This window comes from Poecilia mexicana, unplaced genomic scaffold (assembly GCF_051168715.1).
Source record: "Poecilia mexicana isolate PSO_F unplaced genomic scaffold, ASM5116871v1 scaffold_3, whole genome shotgun sequence".
NCBI classification, from domain to species: domain Eukaryota; kingdom Metazoa; phylum Chordata; class Actinopteri; order Cyprinodontiformes; family Poeciliidae; genus Poecilia; species Poecilia mexicana.
Window position 1 is genome coordinate 36610852 of NW_028263372.1, and position 20399 is coordinate 36631250.

A 20399-nucleotide genomic window follows, 5' to 3' on the forward strand; every position below is an offset into this window, starting at 1 on the left:
CTCCCTGCAGATCGAGGCGGGTCAGTACTGCACCTTCGTGATTTCGTCCGACGGCTCGGTCCGGGCCTGCGGGAAAGGCAGCTATGGCCGTCTGGGCCTGGGGGACTCCAACAACCAATCCACGCTCAAGAAGCTGACCTTTGAACCCCACCGAGCCATCAAGAAGGTGTCGTCGTCGAAGGGCTCGGACGGCCACACGCTGGCCTTCACCACGGAGGGCGAGGTCTTCAGCTGGGGCGACGGCGACTACGGCAAGCTGGGGCACGGCAACAGCTCCACCCAGAAATACCCCAAACTCATCCAGGGGCCGCTGCAGGGGAAGGTAGGCTTCAACCCGCCGCCGCAGGCTCAGCACAAAAACGTTCTCCATTAAAAACAAACAAAACGTTGTTCCAGATCAGAGCCGCCTGGTGCTTTCACTGGTTATGGGTCACCAACGTTTTCAGATCAATTCGCTTTATTTTCCACCCTGATTCCACAGATCTTCATCAGTTCTTAGTTTAAAAAAAAAGTTTGTGAAAACAAACTGCTGCGTAAACAGACTTCACCCCCTTCAAAATAAGAGCATGAATATAAACTACAGGAAGAAAACGGCTCATAACCAAATCTTGTTGAACTTCATTCAGCTGAACGTTTATGAAACAGACAATTAGTGCTTTATAATTTAAAATTAATTTGGATTAATCAAAGGACGTTTTAAAAGTTAGCAAAAGTGCTAAAATGCTAACTGAATAATTAGCTCTGCTGTTTGTGGATTTATGGAAGTGCGCCCTCTAGTGGTTATAACCCGTCCACTGTTGCACCTGATCAGTCCTGTGGAGGCGTTTAGCACCAACTGCCATTATGACTTGATATGTTGGCAAAAGAATAAATTCATTTTGATATTTGGCTTTTTAGGGGATCTGAACTCTGATTAGACAGTTTATTAGAGTATTCCAAAAAGAAATATTTGATTGCCCACTTTTGCTTATTTTAAGCTTCTCTATCTTTGTTTTATTTTTGCCTTTAAAAAACAAAAACTCTGCTTTATTTAAACAAGTTTTGACTATTTAAGGATATCCTCCTTACAGTTCATTTTTGTCCTCTGTAGAGGACATTTCTAAACTTGAATGTCTCCCACCCCCTGCATTCTACTGAATTAATTCCTTTTGGTACCTGGAGGGGACATTTAGGGCTTTTCAACGATGCCACATGTGAAGGGGTGGGACTTTTCCACCTTCCTTTTTCTCATTCATAAAAATGACGTTCATCAGTTCAAGCACATTTTATGGGGAGAGACACAGTAAGTGCATAAAACTTTTTATTGTGCAAATTTTGGTTTAAAATTTTGTTGGCATTTTCTAAATAAGTCTGTTAGCAGCATAATAAAACATTCTAGGAATTATATTGACTGTATTTTATCGTAGAATTTAAAAGTTGAAAAATTGTCCTCTGTAGTGGACATTTGTAATTATTTTCTGTTTTTTCTGTATCCATCATTCATTCATCCATCCATCCATCATTCATTCATCATTCATCCATCCATCCATCATTCATCCATCCATCCATCCATCCATCCATCATTCATTCATCCATCCATCCATCCATCATTCATTCATCCATCCATCCATCATTCATCCATCCATCCATCCATCCATCATTCATTCATCCATCCATCCATCATTCATCCATCCATCCATCATTCATCCATCCATCCATCCATCCATCATTCATTCATCCATCCATCCATCATTCATCCATCCATCCATCCATCCATCCATCCATCCATCCACCATCCATCCATTCATCATTCATCCATCCATCCATCCATCCATCCATCCATCCATCCATCCATCCATCCATCATTCATCCATCCATCCATCCATTCATCCATCCATCCATCATCCATCCATCCATCCACCATCCATCCACCATCCATCCATCCATCCATTCATTCATCCATCATTCATCCACCCATCCATCTTCTATACACCCTTGTCCCTTAGTGGGTTTAGGAAGGTTGCTATTCCCTATTTCCAGCTAATGTTCCGGGCGAGAGGCAGGGTCACCTGGACAGGTGACCTGGATGGGTCACCAGTCTGTCGCAGGGCAACACAGAGACAACCAACCATGCACACTCACACCTAGGGAGAATTTGGAGAGGCCAATTAACCTGACAGTCATGTTTTTGGACTGTGAGAGGAAGCCGGAGTACCCGGAGAGAGAACCCACTAGGCACAGGGAGAACATGCAGAGAGACCGGGGCCGGGAATCGAACCCAGAACCTTCCTGCTAGGCAACAGTTCTCAGCTTTGTCAATGTGAAATTCATTCTTATGTTGATGTTTGGATATTTTCTTTAGGACAAACTGGTTGCCATCAAGGTTCAATTTCAAATGTCCCTTTGTGGGACATTCCGATGTCCACTGTAGTGGACACATGATATTTAAAAAAAAAAAAAAAAAATTCCCAAAAAATGTTTTCAGTATTCTACTTACCTTACAAAGATTGTGGAATTTAAAAAAATGGTGATTGGATGATATTTTTTTTCCTGGTCGTCAGGAAAATTCCAAATTCAGGAAATGTTGATCTTGTCCTCAATGTTTTTATAGTTTAGAAACTTTCTTGTCTTTGCTTCTGTATGTGCAATATCTCATCGATGTTTTAAAGTCTATGGATTTTTTCTTTTTCAGAGAAGATCTGACGACAGTTTTAGGTTTGGAGCTTCCATGTTTTATGTTGAAATAAATTGGCGCTTTAAAGTTTATCTGGATAAATTAATTTAGGCGAAGATAATTGCTCTAAACATTTTTAAAGTTAGCATCTTTTGTTAACAACCAGGAGTGTGTGTGTGTGTGTGTGTGTGTGTCAGGTGGTTGTGTGTGTGTCTGCCGGCTACAGACACAGCGCTGCCGTCAGTGAGGATGGAGAGCTCTACACCTGGGGGGAAGGAGATTTTGGGAGATTAGGTGAGTTGATGTTCCAGTATCTGATCTGGCTTTGCTCTCTGTTTTTAATAAACTTCAAAAATATTAATCTTTCCTCCTCCTTGTTTGTATATTTGTAGTCGTGTTTTGCTGTTTTTGTTGCTGATCTTGCTATAAATGGGTCACATGATCAGCTGCTGACATAAACATGACAGATACAAATCAGTTTTTGTCAGAGTTTATTGGTTCGGAAGAGAAAAGCGTTTCCTTAGTGGGTTTTTGTTCTTGCGTTCGGTCTGATGTCCCGTCCTCATGCAGGACACGGGGACAGCAACAGCCGCAACATTCCCACTCTGGTGAAAGACATCAGCAACGTTGGCGAGGTTTCCTGCGGGAGCTCCCACACCATCGCCCTGTCCAAAGATGGCCGCACCGTCTGGTCCTTTGGAGGAGGAGACAACGGTGAGGCCAGAAACCCAAACAGGAGTTGGGTTTCTCTGGCTACTTTTGGTGCTGAGCTTCTTTTTTGTTTGTCCTCCTGCAGGAAAACTGGGGCACGGCGACACCAACAGAGTCTACAAGCCCAAAGTGGTGGAGGCGCTGCAGGGCATGTTCATCAGGAAAGTGTGTGCAGGCAGCCAGTCGTCTCTGGCTCTGACCTCCACTGGACAGGTAGGACGTCTGGGACGGTCCCTCAGGAGACGCCCCACTCTCTATATGACCTGGAGGTTACGCAGGCCGAACTCTCAGCCAATCAGACGTCAGCAGGAGCTGCACAAAAACGGCTGACTGCTTTCAAAATGCAACCAGAATGAGTCTTTGACCTTTGGCCTCTGCTTTGAAGCTATCTTTAGAGTGGACTAGTTTTATTTTGACCTTTTCCTGGTTTTTGCTCCTGATTCTGGTTTTTTAGACATTCTACATCATTTCCTGACACTTGTTTCTTGTTAGAAATCAGATTTTGAAGAGAAATAAATGAGTTTATTGGAAATCTGATTGATTGATTGAAACCTGAAGTCGGTTCTTTACGTCTGACTGGACAGAAACTCACCAGGAAGTTTAAAGCTGAAGCAGAAATCAGTGTTTGATTAATCATTTCAGGTCCGTTGGGACTTTGGTTTCTGGGTGGTTCTGACCCGTTTCTCTCCCCCTGCCTGTGTCCAGGTGTTCGCCTGGGGCTGCGGCGCCTGCCTGGGCTGCGGCTCCTCCGAGGCCACGGCGCTGCGGCCCAAACTGATCGAGGAGCTGGCCACCACCAGGGTGGTGGACGTCTCCATCGGGGACAGCCACTGCCTGGCCCTGTCCCACGGTACGCCGCTTATCTCTGCTCTCTGTGGTTTGGACCGGGTCAGGCCGGGTCGGGTCGGTGCTGCTCGGGTCCTGTTGTTGACTCTCTGGATAAATGCTGACTCTGTTTGAGGTCTGATGTAACAGCAAACTGAACTCTGAGTCCTGACTTCACGTTAACTGTTTCCACCCGTTTTACTCTCACCTGGCGGTTGCCTAGACAACGAGGTGTACGCCTGGGGCAACAACTCCATGGGGCAATGCGGCCAGGGCAACTCCACCGGCCCCATCACCAAACCCAAGAAGGTGGTCGGTCTGGACGGGGTCGCCATCCAGCAGATCTCAGCCGGGACGTCCCACAGCCTGGCCTGGACCGCTCTGCCCAGAGACAGGTGAGCCATGATGTCACAGCACACTGACCAATGGCTGAGCAGGCTGATGATGTCATCACACACCAACCAATAGCTGAGCAACACCTGGTTACCTGCTGGACAGGTGATCATCGGGTTCAGAGCTGTAGGTTTTATTCCTTTATTCCTTCCTAACCATCATGGTTGCCGTGGCGGCCAGGTTGCCGTGGCAGCCTGACAGATGCTTCATGTTTACCTGACCGTTAGCTAGGCTAGGCTAATGCTAACAGATGGCGCCTCAGCTGATCTGCTGCTTCCTCTCCGTGTCTCTGCAGGCAGGTGGTGGCCTGGCACCGGCCGTACTGTGTCGACCTGGAGGAAAGCACCTTCTCCCACCTGCGCTCCTTCCTGGAGCGCTACTGCGACGGCATCAACAGCGACGTTCCTCCGCTGCCCTTCCCCTCGTCCAGGTGAGCTGCTCAGACCGCTCGGGTCCAGACGCCGCGGACAGAAGCAGAGTGAACGTTTCTCCGTGTTTACAGGGAGCATCATAACTTCCTCAAGCTGTGCCTTCGCCTCTTATCCAATCACCTGGCTCTGGCCCTGGCCGGGGGCGTGGCCACCAGTATTCTGGGTCGGCAGGCCAGGCCGCTCAGGAACCTGCTGTTCAGGTTGATGGACGCCTCGGTGCCGGACGAGATCCAGGAGGTCAGTGGACCATGAAGCCGGTTAACGTAAAATCAGTTTAACCTCAGTAACAGTGAGCAGGACGCTGCTGCAGAGCAGCCTCAGCACGAGTCACAGCTAGAGCAGAAAACAGGAAGTTATCCCTTAATCTGCCCGTTAGATTCAACCAGCTTTAATCTGAGCTGGTTTACCTTAATCTGAGCTGGTCTGTTTCCCACCAGGCGGTGATCGAGACTCTGTCGGTGGGCGCCACCATGCTGCTGCCTCCCTTGAGGGAGAGGATGGAGCTGCTCCACTCCCTGCTGCCTCAGGGACCTGACAGATGGGAGAGTCTCTCCAAAGGACAGGTACGCCCCACCCCCACCTGCTGCTTGGTTTTGGACGAGACGCTGTTGATGCAGCTTCCTCCTGTGGTTATTAACCTGAACAGGAAGTGAAATAAAGTGGTTCTGTTCCTCAGCGGATGCAGCTGGACATCATCCTGACCAGCCTGCAGGATCACACCCACGTCGCCTCACTGCTGGGCTACAGCGCTCCGGCCGACGGCCCCGACGCTCCGGCCCCCGGGCCCGCCTTCGCTCCGGACCCCGGCTACGGCGCCGTCGGCTCCCACCCCGACACGCACTTAGCTGAGATTCTGATGAAGACGCTGCTCAGGAACCTGGGCTTTTACACGGTGAGCCCGTCCTCGTTATCGATCCTGTAGAGAGCCGCAAACCGCCGTTTCCTGGCAGAGCCGATCGCTTCCTGTTCCCGTCTATCAGGAGAACATTTCATTGATTGAACTGAGAGACTATTCAGCTCTGCGCTGTGAATCCTTTTCTGCATGTCAGTTTTTCTGTTTTCTGTTTTCGTCTTCATCTGATGTCGCCTTTTGGAGAAAATGTAAATATTTTGTTTTTTTCAGATCTCAGCTTCCTGCTCACTTCTGTCCTTACTGACTTTTATAAAACTAAACTGCATCTTTACAAACAGGTTGTTTCCTATTAATGAGCAGGAAAATGACTTTTAGAAGCTTCATGTGGTGATAAAATCAAAAAACAGATAAAACACTTTTTTCTGCTTCTAATAACTGGAGGTGATTCTGAAGGTAGACGGCAGAAATTTCAAACCTTCCAGAGAAATCTGTAAATGTCTGCAGTGGCATTCAGGGACCTGGACGAGAAGAAGAGTCACAAAAACATACTTGTAGACGTTGGTTCACATGTTCTTCCAGCCTAATCATGGTGTAGCGCAGAGATCCGGGTTCTGTACGTCTGTGGATCCAAAGCTGGTCTGGTACATTATTAGGCTCTTAAAGTGGCGACCCGGTATGTTTTGAGTTCTAAATCCTGACCCGGTATGTTTTTCTGTTCCAAAGTGGAGTCGCTCTGTCCCTGCAGTGTGCTGCATTTAGCTCTGAGTTCCTCACAACAACAGCCAGCAGGTGGCCTGCCTGGACGCCTGCTGGCTGTGCGGTGAGGAAAGCAGAACCCGCCGGGTCACAGCGGCTCTGTTCTCTGTTCTCTGCAGGACCAGGCGCTGGGCGAACTGGAGAAGAACAGCGACAAGCTGCAGCAGCGCGCCTCTTCGTCGGACAGCAGCCAGCCGGCTCACCTGCACCAGCTGCTGTGCTCCCTGCAGAAGCAGCTGCTGGCCTACTGCCACATCAACGCCATCACCGAGGTAACGCCGCTGCCGCCGGTCGGGCCGGGCCCCGATAAACCAGACCCGTCTGACCCGCTGCGTGTCTCCTGCAGAACTCCAGCAGCGTGGCGCTGCTCCACAAGCACCTGCAGCTGCTGCTGCCGCACGCCACCGACATTTTCTCCCGCTCCGCCGCGCTGATCCAGGACAGCTCTGGGAACGGCAGCATCCGGGAGAAGCTGCAGGGTGAGCGCCGCCGCCTCGGCCGCCGCCTCGGCCGCCGCCTCGGCCGCCGCCTCGGCCGCCGCCTCGGTCCAGATTTCACTGACCCCCATCTGCTCTCCAGATGTGATCTACGTGTCGGCGGCAGGCAGCATGCTGTGTCAGATCGTCAACTCGCTGCTGCTGCTGCCGGTGGCGGTGGTGAGGCCGCTGCTGAGCCACCTGCTGGACCTGCTGCCGCCTCTGGACCGCCTCAACAGGCTGCTGCCGGCCGCCGCGCCGCTGGAGGACCAGGAGCTGCAGTGGCCGCTGCACGGTCAGCTGACAGGAAACGCTCAGACCCCGACAAAACACACTTCAAGAAATATGGCCCTCCTGCAAATCGAGAAAAAAACAAATAAAAAAGAGAATTCTGGCATAAAAGTCGGGATGCACCGATTGCAGTTTTCTGGCTGGTCGCCAATTACCGATCTTTAAAAAGTTTAACCTGCTGATTCCTACTTTGACGATTTTGTTTTTTGTCTGAAATGTTTGTAAATATAAATAAAGTTGCTGAGTTGGTAACCATGCAGACATGGTTTGGTGGGCGGGGCTAGTCTGGTGGGCGGGGCTAACAGGCAAACCTGTTCAGACCTTTGCTGACGTAGATCGGATCGGCTTCACGTTGAACTACCGGCTGATCACCGATCTCCCAAAATTAAGGAAATTGGCGTTGATGAATCGGTGCACCCCTACGTACAAATCGGCTGCAGCTGGACGCTGCCGGCCGACCATCTGCATTAGTGTCTGAATTATGACATAAGAAGTTCAGATTGCTGTCCGAATTACAGCCCCTACCGCCATTGAAGATAGAAAAAAAATTCCACCAAAGATTTCTGAATTTTAAAATTAATCTCAGAAATTTTCTAGAAAAAACTGTGTAAAGTTTCTGAGCTTGAAAAGTAAAAAAAAAATTTGACTTTTGAAACTGATAAATTAAAAAAACTTTCAAAGTTTTATTCTAGAAAATATGTAAAATAAATTTTGGGGGGAAATTTCCCCGAACACGCCGTCGCAGAATTCTTTCTGCTCCCAGATTAATGTCCGAATTTAAAGAAAAAATACTAAAAAAAAACTATCAAGTCCAAATTCTGAGAAATAAATCAAAATTCAAAGATAAAACCTGCCAGCTGGGAGCACGGTGGGAGCAGCATCATGCTGCGGGGCTGCCAGTGGATTCTTTGTTGTGACCCGTCGGGTCAGAACCAGAGCCTGGTGGTTCTGGCCGGGGTCGGTAACCGGATCCTTCCCGTCCCTCCAGGCGCGTCGGACCTGGCCGAGCCGGCCTCGGGCCCGGCGCTGCCGGCGGCGGCGCTGTGCTGGGTGTGGCTGGTGGACCTGGAGCGGACCGCGGCGCTGCTGGTGGGCCGCTGCCTGGGCGGGATGCTGCAGGGCGCCGCCGCCTCGCCGGAGGAGAACCACGCCGCCTACTGGCTGAAAACGCCGCTGTTCAGCAACGGCCTGGAGACGGACATCCCGCAGCTCGGTACCGGCCGGCCCGCCAGTGGTTCTGTATGGTTCTGTGTGGTTCTGACTGCGCTGTCCCTGCAGATTGGGTCATCGGCTCGCTGCTGGAGGCGGCGCTGTCCGGGAACGAGGAGCAGAAGCCTCTGGACCGGCCGCTGCGTCCGGACCTCAGCCTCCTGCTGGACCTGGCGCTGGGCTCCTCCAAAGAACCCGCCAACAGCCTCTGGATCAACATGCAGGACTACGCCATCAGCAAAGGTCTGACCCACAACCAGAACCAGAGCAGAACCAGAACCGGGCCTGACTGCTGTGTCTCCTGTTGCAGACTGGGACAACGCGTCTCTGAACAACGAGTCCCTGCTGGACACCGTGTCCAGGTTCTGCCTGGCCGCGCTGCTGAAGCACAGCGGCCTGCTGGGCCCCGCCTGCGGCGAGGGCAGGTGAGCCGACCCCTGACCTTTCACCCCGCTCTCCTCTCCTCCGCCGCTGACTCTGCCTTCCCAGCAGGTACCAGCCGTCCAAGTCTCTGGCCGAAGTCTACCGCAGCGTCTACAAGGTCCGGAACCGCCTGCTGGCCTGCAAGAACCTGGACTTCATCCAGACCCGGTCTTCATCCCGAGAGAGGCGGGTCGGTCCCAGTTCACTCCCAGTTCACTCCCAGTTCACTCCCAGTTCTCTGAGAAATAAGAAGTTTCATTTACTGACTTGTCGTTTTTTTATAAATTCCCTTATTATTGATACTTTATTCTCATATTAGTACAACTTTATTTTCATTATATTAACACTTTGATCTCGTAGTATTCCGACTTTTTCTCATCTTTGGATTATTATGATTTTGTTCTCGTATTTATTCTTGATATCAGCTGTTAGTTTTGCTGATCTTTAAATATTAAAATTTCAGATCATTTCATAATTCTGATCAGAACTGCAAGTTGTTGACGCTCTGAATTAAAATCTCACCAGACTTTCATGCCGGCCGAGTTCCTCCTTTAGGGGGCGCAGCTCTCAGAAAGGTGGGGGAAGAGGCGCTGACGGACAGGAAGTCGATGATGGATTCCAAAATAAAAGCAGAGTCTGATGTTGTGGTGCAGATCTCGGACAACCAGGACTCGCTGGACATGGACCCCCAGGAGAACTCGTTCACCCGCACCATCGACGAGGAGGCGGAGCTGGAGGAGCGGGCCGACCGCGAGCGGGAAGACGGGCACCAGGATCAGGACGAGGAGGAAGAGGACCGGGAGCACGAAGTCATGACCGCAGGAAGTAAGTACAGCCCTGGAGCCCGGCCGCTTCCTGTCCAGAAATGTTCTGATCCAGATCTGGACCTAGTCTGGTCCAACATGCTGGTTCATCACTTCTTCTTCTGGTCCCAGGAATTCGCTTTTAACAAACAGGAAGCAGAATCAGATTTTAGGTCTGGATCAAAACTGTTCAGTGTTTCTAAGTTAGAGACTCTCCGAGCCGATATTAATGTCTGCATTAGGGATGCTTCGGTCATCCATGGGACCGATCTCTGCCGGTCTCTGATCTCTGCTGATCTCTGCTGATCTCTGCCGATCTCTGCCGGTCTCTGCCGGTCTCTGCCGGTCTCTGATCTCTGCCGGTCTCTGAACTCTGCCGGTCTCTGCCGGTCTCTGCCGGTCTCTGCCGATCTCTGCCGGTCTCTGCCGGTCTCTGCAGATCTCTGCCGGTCTCTGCAGATCTCTGCCGGTCTCTGCCGATCTCTGCCGGTCTCTGCCGATCTCTGCCGATCTCTGCCGGTCTCTGCCGGTCTCTGCAGATCTCTGCCGGTCTCTGCAGATCTCTGCCGGTCTCTGATCTCTGCCGGTCTCTGCCGGTCTCTGCCGATCTCTGCCGATCTCTGCCGATCTTTGCCGGTCTCTGATCTCTGCCGGTCTCTGCAGATCTCTGCCGGTCTCTGCCGATCTCTGCCGATCTTTGCCGGTCTCTGATCTCTGCCGATCTCTGCCGATCTCTGCCGATCTCTGCCGGTCTCTGCCGATCTCTGCCGATCTCTGCCGGTCTCTGCAGATCTCTGCCGGTCTCTGCCGGTCGCCTGGAATGGCTGTTAAATCTTCGCCTGAGGTGGAAATGATACCATGTTACTGGCAAAATGGAAAAATTATCTGGCAATAAATTCCCCTAATTTAGACATAATAAACATATTTTAATATATATCTAATTTTTTAAGTTCCCTGCTGCAGCTGTAAGCAGCTGTTCGGTGTGAGAGTTCACTGTGGAGGCTGAGCGGCTCCGTCTGTGAAACTACCAGTACCGACGGTCCGACAGCGACTAGAGACGCTGATCGATCACCAATCATACACTTTTTCACAGAAATCAGCCGATTATGATCAGTGGCCTGTCGATCGGCACACCTCCAGTCTGTATCGTTCCAACATGGAAACATTTCACTTTATTTTGGTAAATTAACAATATTACAAAGGAAAACAAAATAACAATAACATCTCTAGAAAGAAATTCTAGATTATATGTATTATTGATAAGTGAACTTTCTGAACCATGTGACAGAAGGTTGGTTGCAGTTTTTCACACAGTTTATTTTCTATTGGTGGTTCGGCTGCACCGACTGAACAGATTAAAGTTGTTTTTACATGTTTTAGTGACGTTATAAATGTATTTATGACCAGAGTTGTCCTGGTGCAGAGTTAGCAAACACATTTATTATTCTGTGCATTTATGTCTGTGTTAAATAAAATAAAATGTTTTAAGTCAGTTCAGCTGTTTTTTGTATCGGATCGGTATCAGCCGATGCTAAACCTCAGATATCGGTATCAGAAGTGAAACCAGTGGCTCTGCAGCTTTTTGTTTTAACTGCTCAAGTCTCCAGGCTGCTCACACTCTAACCCTGCATCCGTCTGTGTGTGTTTGTGCTCGATGCACAACGCAGAAATCTTTCAATGTTTCCTCTCAGCGCGGGAGGTGGCTCGGAGCCGGGAGCGGGAGCGGGCCAGCAGCGGGACGGGCCCGGGTTCTGGGTCGACGTCCCGCAGCGCAGCGGCAGCGTCGGGATCTGGGGAGGAGGAGGCAGCGCAGTCGCAGGAGGAGCGGCGGGGCAGCGCGGGGCTCCCGGAGGGCCAGGACCTGTACACGGCCGCCTGCAACTCAGTCATCCACCGCTGCGCCCTGCTGCTGCTGGGGGTCAGCCCGGTCCTGGGAGAGCTGGGCAAGCAGAACCAGGAGGACGGCCCGGCCCAGTCGGCCACCGGAACACAGGACTGTCTGAGCTTCATGACCAGGTACAGGGGGAGGGGCCAGGGGTGATGGGGATGATGCATGCGTTAAATTAACTTCTTGGATGCAAATTTAAGAGAAAAGTTGTTGGTTTCAAGCACAGAACCCTGCAGAACTCCAGAACTAAAAGTGCTGCAGAAAAACTCCAATTCCCAGAATGTGACCTGCTGAGGCAGGGGTTCCCAAAGAGGGGGGCGGGACCCACAGGGGGTCGCAAGACACCATGCAGGAGGTCGAGAAATGATTTTCAGAATCATAGTGAGAAGGTGTTTGGCCTTCTCACCATACACCTTTCGCAGGAACGAAGGTGTATGGCTTAAAGGGACAAAATTACATGAATAATATATACATATCATGATATAAATTATTGAATGATCTAATTCATGTTATATTTTTTATATAATAACGTGCATTAAATAAGGAATAGATATATCATGAAATAAATACATGCACCATTAAATGTCATTAAATGATGTACAGTTTTATACATTTTAACCATTATATGCTAAATTGATCTAAAAATATGTGGAATTATATGACTGCAGATTTATTTTGAATAAATCGAGGGAAATAATTCTGTTTCCAGGAGTGAGAGTCTGAGTGCAGAGAGCCGCTCGGTGCAGAGCAGCCCCAGCTACCGGCTCATCAAGTCCCGCAGCGAGTCGGACCTGTCCCAGCCCGAGTCCGACGAGGAGAGCTACACCCTGGTAAGGAAGCTCCGCCCCCCACGCCCGGACCCCTGGGTCCTGGTGTCCTCTGGTGTCCCCTGGGTCCTAGTGTCCCCTGGTGTCCCCTGGGTCCTGGTGTCCCCTGGCGTCCCCTGGGTCCTAGTGTCCCCTGGTGTCCCCTGGGTCCTAGTGTCCCCTGGTGTCCCCTGGGTCCTTGTGTCCCCTGGGTCCTGGTGTCCCCTGGTGTCCCCTGGGTCCTGGTGTGCCCTGGTGTCCCCTGGGTCCTAGTGTCCCCTGGTGTCCCCTGGGTCCTAGTGTCCCCTGGTGTCCCCTGGGTCCTTGTGTCCCCTGGGTCCTAGTGTCCCCTGGGTCCTAGTGTCCCCTGGTGTCCCCTGGGTCCTGGTGTCCCCTGGTGTCCCCTGGGTCCTGGTGTCCCCTGGTGTCCCCTGGGTCCTGGTGTCCCCTGGTGTCCCCTGGGTCCTTGTGTCCCCTGGGTCCTAGTGTCCCCTGGTGTCCCCTGGGGTCCCCTGGGTCCTACAGTCCCCTGGTGTCCCCTGGGTCCTGGTGTCCCCTGGCGTCCCCTGGGTCCTAGTGTCCCCTGGTGTCCCCTGGGTCCTAGTGTCCCCTGGTGTCCCCTGGGTCCTGGTGTCCCCTGCAGTCCCCTGGGTCCTGGTGTCCCCTGGCGTCCCCTGGGTCCTAGTGTCCCCTGGTGTCCCCTGGGTCCTAGTGTCCCCTGGTGTCCCCTGGGTCCTAGTGTCCCCTGCAGTCCCCTGGGCCCTGAGCTGAAGGCTGTGTGTGTTTTCTGCTGCAGAGCGGACGCAGGAACGTGGATCTGGACCTGGCCTCCTCCCAGAAGAAGAGAGGTACTGATGTGGAAGGAGAAGAGGCTGCTTGTTGTCGTCATGGTTCATCTGTCCCCCCGTCCCATCAGTGGAGTGATGCTCTGGTTCTTCATCGTCTCCTCCTCTTCCTCCCAGGAATGCTCCACAGCTCCCCCGACTCGCTGGCGGAGTCCTGGTTCCGGTCCAAACTCAGCCGGCAGCGCAGCTACGGCTCGGCCCACTCCTACGGGGAGTCGGACCTGGACCTGAGCCGCTCGCTGGGCGTCCACGCCCTCATCGACAACATGGTGAGCTTCATCAGCGGCGACGTGGGCCTGGCGCCCGCCTTCAAGGAGCCCGAGGAGGGAATGTCCACCAACCCGCAGGCCGCCATCTTGGCCATGGAGCAGCAGCAGAGCAGGGCGGAGGTGAGGCGGCGGAGACGCACGTTATCCTCAACCCAACTTTATTCATAACGCAACGAACGAACACCACGACTAAAACAAAACGTTAAAACCAGCAGAAACGACGACAGTAACCCAGGAGAGTCGTAGCATTTAAGTCCTTTTATTAAAAGGTTAAATTAAAAACAGTTTTATTGAAGTAAATAAATCAATATAGAAAAAATATATATAAAATATGCTATTTATTTTCTACTTAAAAAAGGTTTAATTAAATAAAACAAATTCAAAAATATTTACTAAATAAAATAATTTTAATAAGATATGTATCATTTCTTTATTCTACAATTAAAATTTTTTGAATGAAAAGAAATTAAATAAATTAAAAATATATTTTTCATTCAATCAAAAACAGAAGGAAAATATAAATATAAAGGCTTTTTAAAATGACAACTTATGCATTTAATGACCATTTTAAAAAAAGAGAAAATAAAAATATTACTTCACACTTTATTTTGATTCCATTTTAAATGTTAAGGTTTTATTCTTATAATATTTTTGATTCATTTTTGTTGTAATTTTATTTACTTTTTACTTTGTTTCCATTTCAAAATACGTTTTTATTTTGTTATTACTTTAATTATCAATGCTTCTAATATTAAGATGAAACAGATCCTTTCTCCGTCTGGAACACATTAAAGCAGAAAACAACAAGTAACTCGTTTATATTTAAGGTTTTACTGTTCGCTGCGTCCAGGCTGCGTGTTCCTCTGTCCCGGTTTAAACGGTTTAAAGTTTCTGCTTCATCATGTGACTGTGGCTGCAGCTGCGGTTGGAGGCGCTGCACCAGATCGTGGTGCTGATCTCCGGCATGGAAGAGAAGGGCAGCCAGCAGGGCGGCGCCGAGCGGCCGGGCGGCGCCTTCCAGTCCTCCTCCCTGCTCACCTCGGTCCGGCTGCAGTTCCTGGCCGGATGCTTCGGCCTCGGCACCGTGGGCAGCGGCGGCCTGAAGAGGGAGAACGTGCAGCTGCACCACTACCAGGTGAGGAAGAGGAGGAAGAGCTCTGGTCCGGTTCTGTGGTCCGGTTCTGACTGGCACGTTTGTGCTGCAGGATGGGATCAAAGCGGCCAAGCGGAGCCTGCAGATGGAGATCCAGACGGCCGTCCATAAGATCTACCAGCAGCTGTCGGTGACTCTGGAGCGCGCCCTGCAGGCCAACAAGCACCACATCGGTACCGACGCTCTCCTGCTTTTCCACACACAGCTGGTGTCTGAAGCGGATATCTGACGAACCAAGCAGAGCTTCATCAACACATAACCTCCGTTTAATATCATTAAAACAATGCTGATGATAAAACCTCCGATTAAAGTGAAGATTTGCAAATTGTCCTTTTTAGCTTTTGCACCAAAAACCAGTTTTCAGGACTTTTGAGAGGTAAACGCATTTCAGTGTGCAACAGATCACATTGCGATGTGATGACATCACATCCGCGATGTGATGTCATCACATCGCAATGTGATGTCATCGCAATGTGATGCGATGACATCACATTGTTTCCGTTTGCCATGCAGAGGAGGAAAGATGGCTGCTGTCAGAGAGGGTTTCATGTTGGTTCAGACTTTTCCTTGATTTTGTATAAACACACAAATAAACTGCTAAGGAGAAAAATCACCTGGAGCTCAAAGGGAGTTAAAGTGCTTTACATGATAAAACACAAAAATAAAAAGTCCTGAAAACATCATACAGTCGACAGTTTGAGAAACAAACATTCCATTTTATAGAAATAATCAATACAGATCAAATATGTTGATCAATGCTCCATTTATTATGGTTTAAAACCAACAGGTGGGATTTAAATGAACTCAGTGTTTCGTTAAACATCCACACACTGACTAACGTGATTCAACATCGTTTCATGTTTTATTAACTTTATTTAACAGTATTTAAAAGTAGTTCAGCTTCTCTATCTAAACCTCCTGGCTCCATGTTTGGTTCCTAACAGGAAGTGGTGGTGGTTTGGATGGCTTGCGATTAACTGACAGATCTTGGCGCTACACTGCCCCCTATGGGCTTGGCATGTTTAAACACAGCTCAGTGTTGTATGAACACTTTCCTTAAAGGTGTGGATGAGATTAATTTATTTTAAAAAGCCCCAGCTTCATGTGGACCAGGCCTCAGTCTGACCCTCTGCTTCCTCCTCTACAGAAGCCCAGCAGCGCCTCCTGCTGGTGACGGTGTTTGCGCTCAGCGTGCGCTACCAGCCTGTGGACGTGTCCCTGGCCATCTCCAGCGGCCTCCTCAATGTGCTGTCGCAGCTCTGCGGCACCGAGACGATGCTGGGCCAGCCGCTGCAGCTGCTGCAGAAGCCGGGCGTGTCGCAGCTTAGCACCGCCCTGAAGGTGGCCTCCACCCGCCTGCTGCAGATCCTGGCCATCAGCACCGGGTAACGCCGCTGCAGCGCCGCAGCGCCTCCGGGGCCCAGAGCGCCTCTAACCCAGCGGCCTGTCTGTCCCTGCAGGACGTACGCCGACAAGCTGAGTCCCAAGGTGGTGCAGGCGCTGCTGGACCTGCTGTGCAGCCAGCTGAAGAACCTGCTGGCCCAGGCGGGAGGCAGCCGGCTGGCGGCAGGGAAGAACCCGGACGACTCCAAGACGGACGACTGCCCCGACTCTGACAAGAAGGACTTCAGAGGTTAGCTTCAGCATCTAGCTCCAACCCTGACACACATCCACGTCTCCGTCTGCCTCTGAATTCAGTTTTCTTATGTAAACACTAAACAATAACAGACACAGAAATCCCTCTGGATCCATTTCCCTTACACGTCTTGTTCTAGTGAAACAGCCAGTGTCAGTCTCAGGTTTGTTCAAATATAATTCAACCAACATTTAACCGTTACACAAAGGTATCTGCTGAAATGCATTTAACATTATTTCTGTCAGATTAAAGCAGTCATCAAGCATCTGGGCTGGTTATTTTTAGGGCTTAAGTAACAAGGAAAAGTCTGATCTTACCTTTTGTCCTGGAGAAAAACAGCCTAGAACACGCTGCCACCAAATAACCTAATCTGTTCAACGTCTCCCTTAAAGGGATTGTATTATGTATTTTCTATGCACACATTTTATGGCAGTCAAGTCACTTAATTACCTTCAGTTGTTATAAAAATGACTTTTATATCAAATATGTCTTAAAAGAAATTTGACTTTGGAATTTGACACTTTGAAATTGGCCCTCTGTCTTTAAGAAGCTCCTGTTCTTTCTGAAGCTCCGCCTTCAGGAAGTAATCCCAACATGGCTCCTCTTTTAGCCCTTTAACAATGTTTTTACCAGCTCTGAGAAATAACTCAGCAGTTCCACCAGGCGTTTGCTAATTGCCGCTGGCTAGTCTGAAGGAGCTGAGTGGAGAGGAACTGTCCCGCGAAGGCGGAGCTTAGTCCACCCAGGCGTTTTCCACAGCTGAATGGTTGCCATGGAGATTAAAGGATTTCTCAAACATGAAAGAATGAAAGCAACACTCCAGGTTCATTTTTGATGAGGGAAAAATTATTATAACATGATGGAAAGCTCAGAAAAGTCAGTCCTGGGTGATACTGGCCCTTTAATCATCACGCTGCGGTCACCAAATATTAAACATTCAAAACCCTGCATTTTTTGATGAAGGAGACTCAAGTCGGCTGATTCTTCTGAACTTTTACTGGGAGATAAAAATGATTCGCTAATGCTAATCATGCTGGTAGAAGATGCTAAAACCAGCAGCGGCTCAGAACCGGAAGGCCGTCTCCAGGTTTTGGTAAAAACTGGAGTTGGATGTCGCCTGGAGAGCTTTGGTTCCCGTTGATGACCGTCCTGCAGTCGGATGAGAGCAGATCGTCTCCAGATTGCTGATTTTCCTCTGGGTCGTGTAATGGCTCAACGTTTTTGTTGTTCAGCTTTAATCCGGAAGCAGCACACCGCAGAGCTCCACCTCGGGGACTTCCTGGTCTTCCTGCGCAGGGTGGTCTCCTCCAAGGCCATCCAGTCCAAGATGGCGTCCCCCAAATGGACCGAGGTTCTGCTGAACATCGCCGCTCAGAAGTGCTGCTCAGGTGCGCCCTCTGCAGGTAGCAGGTGAGTGTGGTCGAATTAACATTAACAGATGTTAAATGTTGCAGGAGTTCCTCTAGTGGGGAACATGAGAACCCGCCTGCTGGCTCTGCATGTGCTGGAGGCCGTCCTGCCGGCCTGCGAGGCCAACATGGAGGACGACCAGCTGACCCAGGTAGGGGGCGCTGCGGAGCCGCACTTCCTGAAGCCGCGGGTTTACAGTTCTGCCTGTTTGCTTCTTTCTGTTTCTGTCGTTGCTCTTTTGTTTTTATTTTCATTCTGTCTCTTTTTTGTCTTTCTGTCTTTTTTCTCTGTTTTTCTTTTTCTGTTGTTTTTCTTCTGTCTCTCTCTGTCCTGATGTCTCTGTCCTGATGTCTCTGTCCTCCAGGTCGTGGACCGTCTCTTCTCTCTGCTGTCTGACTGCATGTGGGAAGCTCCGGTCGCTCAGGCCAAACACTCCATCCAGATCAAGGAGAAACTCCAGGAGCTGAAGCTGCAGGTGAGGGCGACGTCACGGCAACCCTGGTCCCCCAGGTGGACGTGGGACACTGACGTCTGTTTGGCCAGCAGGGCGAGGCAGAGGAGGAAGACGAGAACCTTCCCATCCAGGAAGTGTCCTTCGACCCGGAGAAGGCGCAGTGCTGCGTGGTGGAGAACGGCCAGGGCCTGACGCACGGCAGCGGGGGCAAAGGTTACGGCCTGGCGTCCACCGGCATCTCCTCCGGATGCTACCAGTGGAAGGTGATCCCAGCACAGAAATCTACTGGAAAACACCTGGAAATCACCTGGAAAGCTCTGCTAACCGCTGCTTTTCCCTGCTGCAGTTCTACATCGTGAAGGAGAACCGTGGCAACGAGGGGACGTGCGTGGGCGTGTCCCGCTGGCCCGTCCATGACTTCAACCATCGCACCACGTCGGACATGTGGCTGTACCGCGCCTACAGCGGGAACCTGTACCACAACGGAGAGCAGACGCTGACGCTCAGCAGCTTCACGCAGGGAGACTTCATCACCTGCGTCCTCGACATGGAGGCCAGAACCGTCTCCTTCAGCAAGAACGGAGAGGTCAGCACAGCTACAGTTTCTTCCTTCCACCTGACTTTCCCAGTTAAACACAGAGCCGCTGTTGGATGTGACAGAAAGTTATTCAGTTCCGTTCTGAATGTTGATGTTTGCATCGTTCCAGTCTGATTCCCTCCATCTGCTTTATCCTCTTTCCTGACTTTCCTCTTTTTCTCATTTCTTATTCTATTCCTTCTTCCTTTGTTCCTCTATTTTCTTTCTTTGATTCTCTCATCATCACCTTCCTTTCCTTTTTTGTTTTTCTTCCTTCCTCCCTCGTCTCTTTCCTGTTCTTCCTTCCTTCCTTCCTTCCTTCCTTCCTTCCTTCCTTCCTTCCTTCCTTCCTTCCTTCCTTCCTTCCTTCCTTCCTTCCTTCCTTCCTTCCTTCCTTCCTTCCTTCCTTCCTTCCTTCCTTCCTTCCTTCCTTCCTTCCTTCCTTCCTTCCTTCCTTCCTTCCTTCCTCCCTCCCTCCTTCGTTCCTTCCTCCCTCGTCTCTTTCCTGTTCTTCCTTCCTTCCTTCCTTCCTTCCTTCCCTCCTTCCTTCCTTCCCTCCCTCCCTCCTTCAGGAGCCGAAGTTGGCGTTTGAGGATGTCGACGCAGCCGAGTTGTTTCCTTGTGTCATGTTCTACAGCAGTAACCCGGGAGAGAAGGTAGCCGCCGCCGCCACTCAGAGTTCAGCATTCAGCAGGAAGTGGCTCTCTCACACTTCCTGTTTCCTCTGCAGGTGAAGATCTGCGACATGCAGATGAGAGGGACGCCACGCGACCTCCTCCCCGGCGACCCCGTCTGCAGCCCCACCCCCACGGTGCTGGTGGAGGCCACGGCTCAGCTGGTCCGCATCCTGCACCGCACCGACCGCTGGACGCCACGCATCAACAGCGCCATCATCCAGCGGCTGCAGAAGATCAAGCCCTGCTTCCGGGACGCCGCCACGGGGGGCCCGGCCGGCGGCCAGCGGCTGAAGAAGAGCCGCTCAGTGCAGAGCCGCGAGGAGCACGACGCCCAGAGGGAGAGCCCCGACGCTCCGCCCAGGGCGGAGGAGGACCGGGGGCGGCACGGCCGGCAGCACGGCCTGGCGGACCTGGCCGAGCCGCACCTGCGCAGCCTCTGCTGCGACGTGTGGCCGGTTCTGGCCGTGATCGGGGGGGCGGACGGCGGGCTGCGCGTCGGCGGCCGCTGCGTCCACAAGCAGACGGGACGCCACGCCACGCTGCTGGGCGTGGCCAAGGAGGGCAGCAGCTCGGCCAAGGTCCAGTGGGACGAGGCCGAGATCACCATCAGGTACCGGAACCGCCGAACCCAGACGGTTGTGACCCAGTCGCTCATTTAAGTAACACAAGAACCCGACTGGGTTCTGATCCAAACACTCATTTGACAACATTAATTCCTTCTGTTGAATGATTCAAACATCTGTTGTCACATCTGGAACGACGCACCGTTAATGTTTTAACTTCTGTCAGTATATCTGTCACTATTTTCATCATCATCATCATTCTAACTTCGGGTTGTTTGGCATTTTCCTCGTCTTTCT

At 50.8% G+C, this 20399-nt stretch overlaps 1 protein-coding gene across 13 annotated transcripts in view; it reads left to right on the forward strand.

The window, feature by feature from the left end:
- herc1 (HECT and RLD domain containing E3 ubiquitin protein ligase family member 1) overlaps nt 1-20399 on the forward strand; it is a 47402-nt gene that overhangs the window by 6596 nt on the left and 20407 nt on the right. For 4 of the 13 annotated variants that reach the window (XM_088004548.1, XM_088004555.1, XM_088004552.1 and 1 more), the window contains exons 5-37: nt 11-322; nt 2851-2947; nt 3224-3367; nt 3450-3577; nt 4070-4214; nt 4413-4584; nt 4878-5012; nt 5085-5250; nt 5451-5576; nt 5690-5905; nt 6742-6894; nt 6969-7101; nt 7202-7393; nt 8378-8602; nt 8668-8841; nt 8909-9023; nt 9088-9211; nt 9675-9846; nt 11492-11840; nt 12422-12542; nt 13315-13366; nt 13481-13752; nt 14552-14767; nt 14838-14958; nt 15933-16170; nt 16246-16418; nt 17654-17809; nt 17876-17982; nt 18196-18306; nt 18375-18548; nt 18632-18871; nt 19435-19518; nt 19593-20149. In XM_088004548.1, coding sequence (XP_087860674.1) covers nt 11-322; nt 2851-2947; nt 3224-3367; nt 3450-3577; nt 4070-4214; nt 4413-4584; nt 4878-5012; nt 5085-5250; nt 5451-5576; nt 5690-5905; nt 6742-6894; nt 6969-7101; nt 7202-7393; nt 8378-8602; nt 8668-8841; nt 8909-9023; nt 9088-9211; nt 9675-9846; nt 11492-11840; nt 12422-12542; nt 13315-13366; nt 13481-13752; nt 14552-14767; nt 14838-14958; nt 15933-16170; nt 16246-16418; nt 17654-17809; nt 17876-17982; nt 18196-18306; nt 18375-18548; nt 18632-18871; nt 19435-19518; nt 19593-20149 — 5900 coding nt within the window. Of the gene's footprint in view, nt 1-10; nt 323-2850; nt 2948-3223; nt 3368-3449; nt 3578-4069; nt 4215-4412; nt 4585-4877; nt 5013-5084; nt 5251-5450; nt 5577-5689; nt 5906-6741; nt 6895-6968; nt 7102-7201; nt 7394-8377; nt 8603-8667; nt 8842-8908; nt 9024-9087; nt 9212-9674; nt 9847-11491; nt 11841-12421; nt 12543-13314; nt 13753-14551; nt 14768-14837; nt 14959-15932; nt 16171-16245; nt 16419-17653; nt 17810-17875; nt 17983-18195; nt 18307-18374; nt 18549-18631; nt 18872-19434; nt 19519-19592; nt 20150-20399 lie in introns of all 13 variants that reach the window. The other 9 variants (XM_088004546.1, XM_088004545.1, XM_088004547.1 and 6 more) reach the window with 5 other exon arrangements.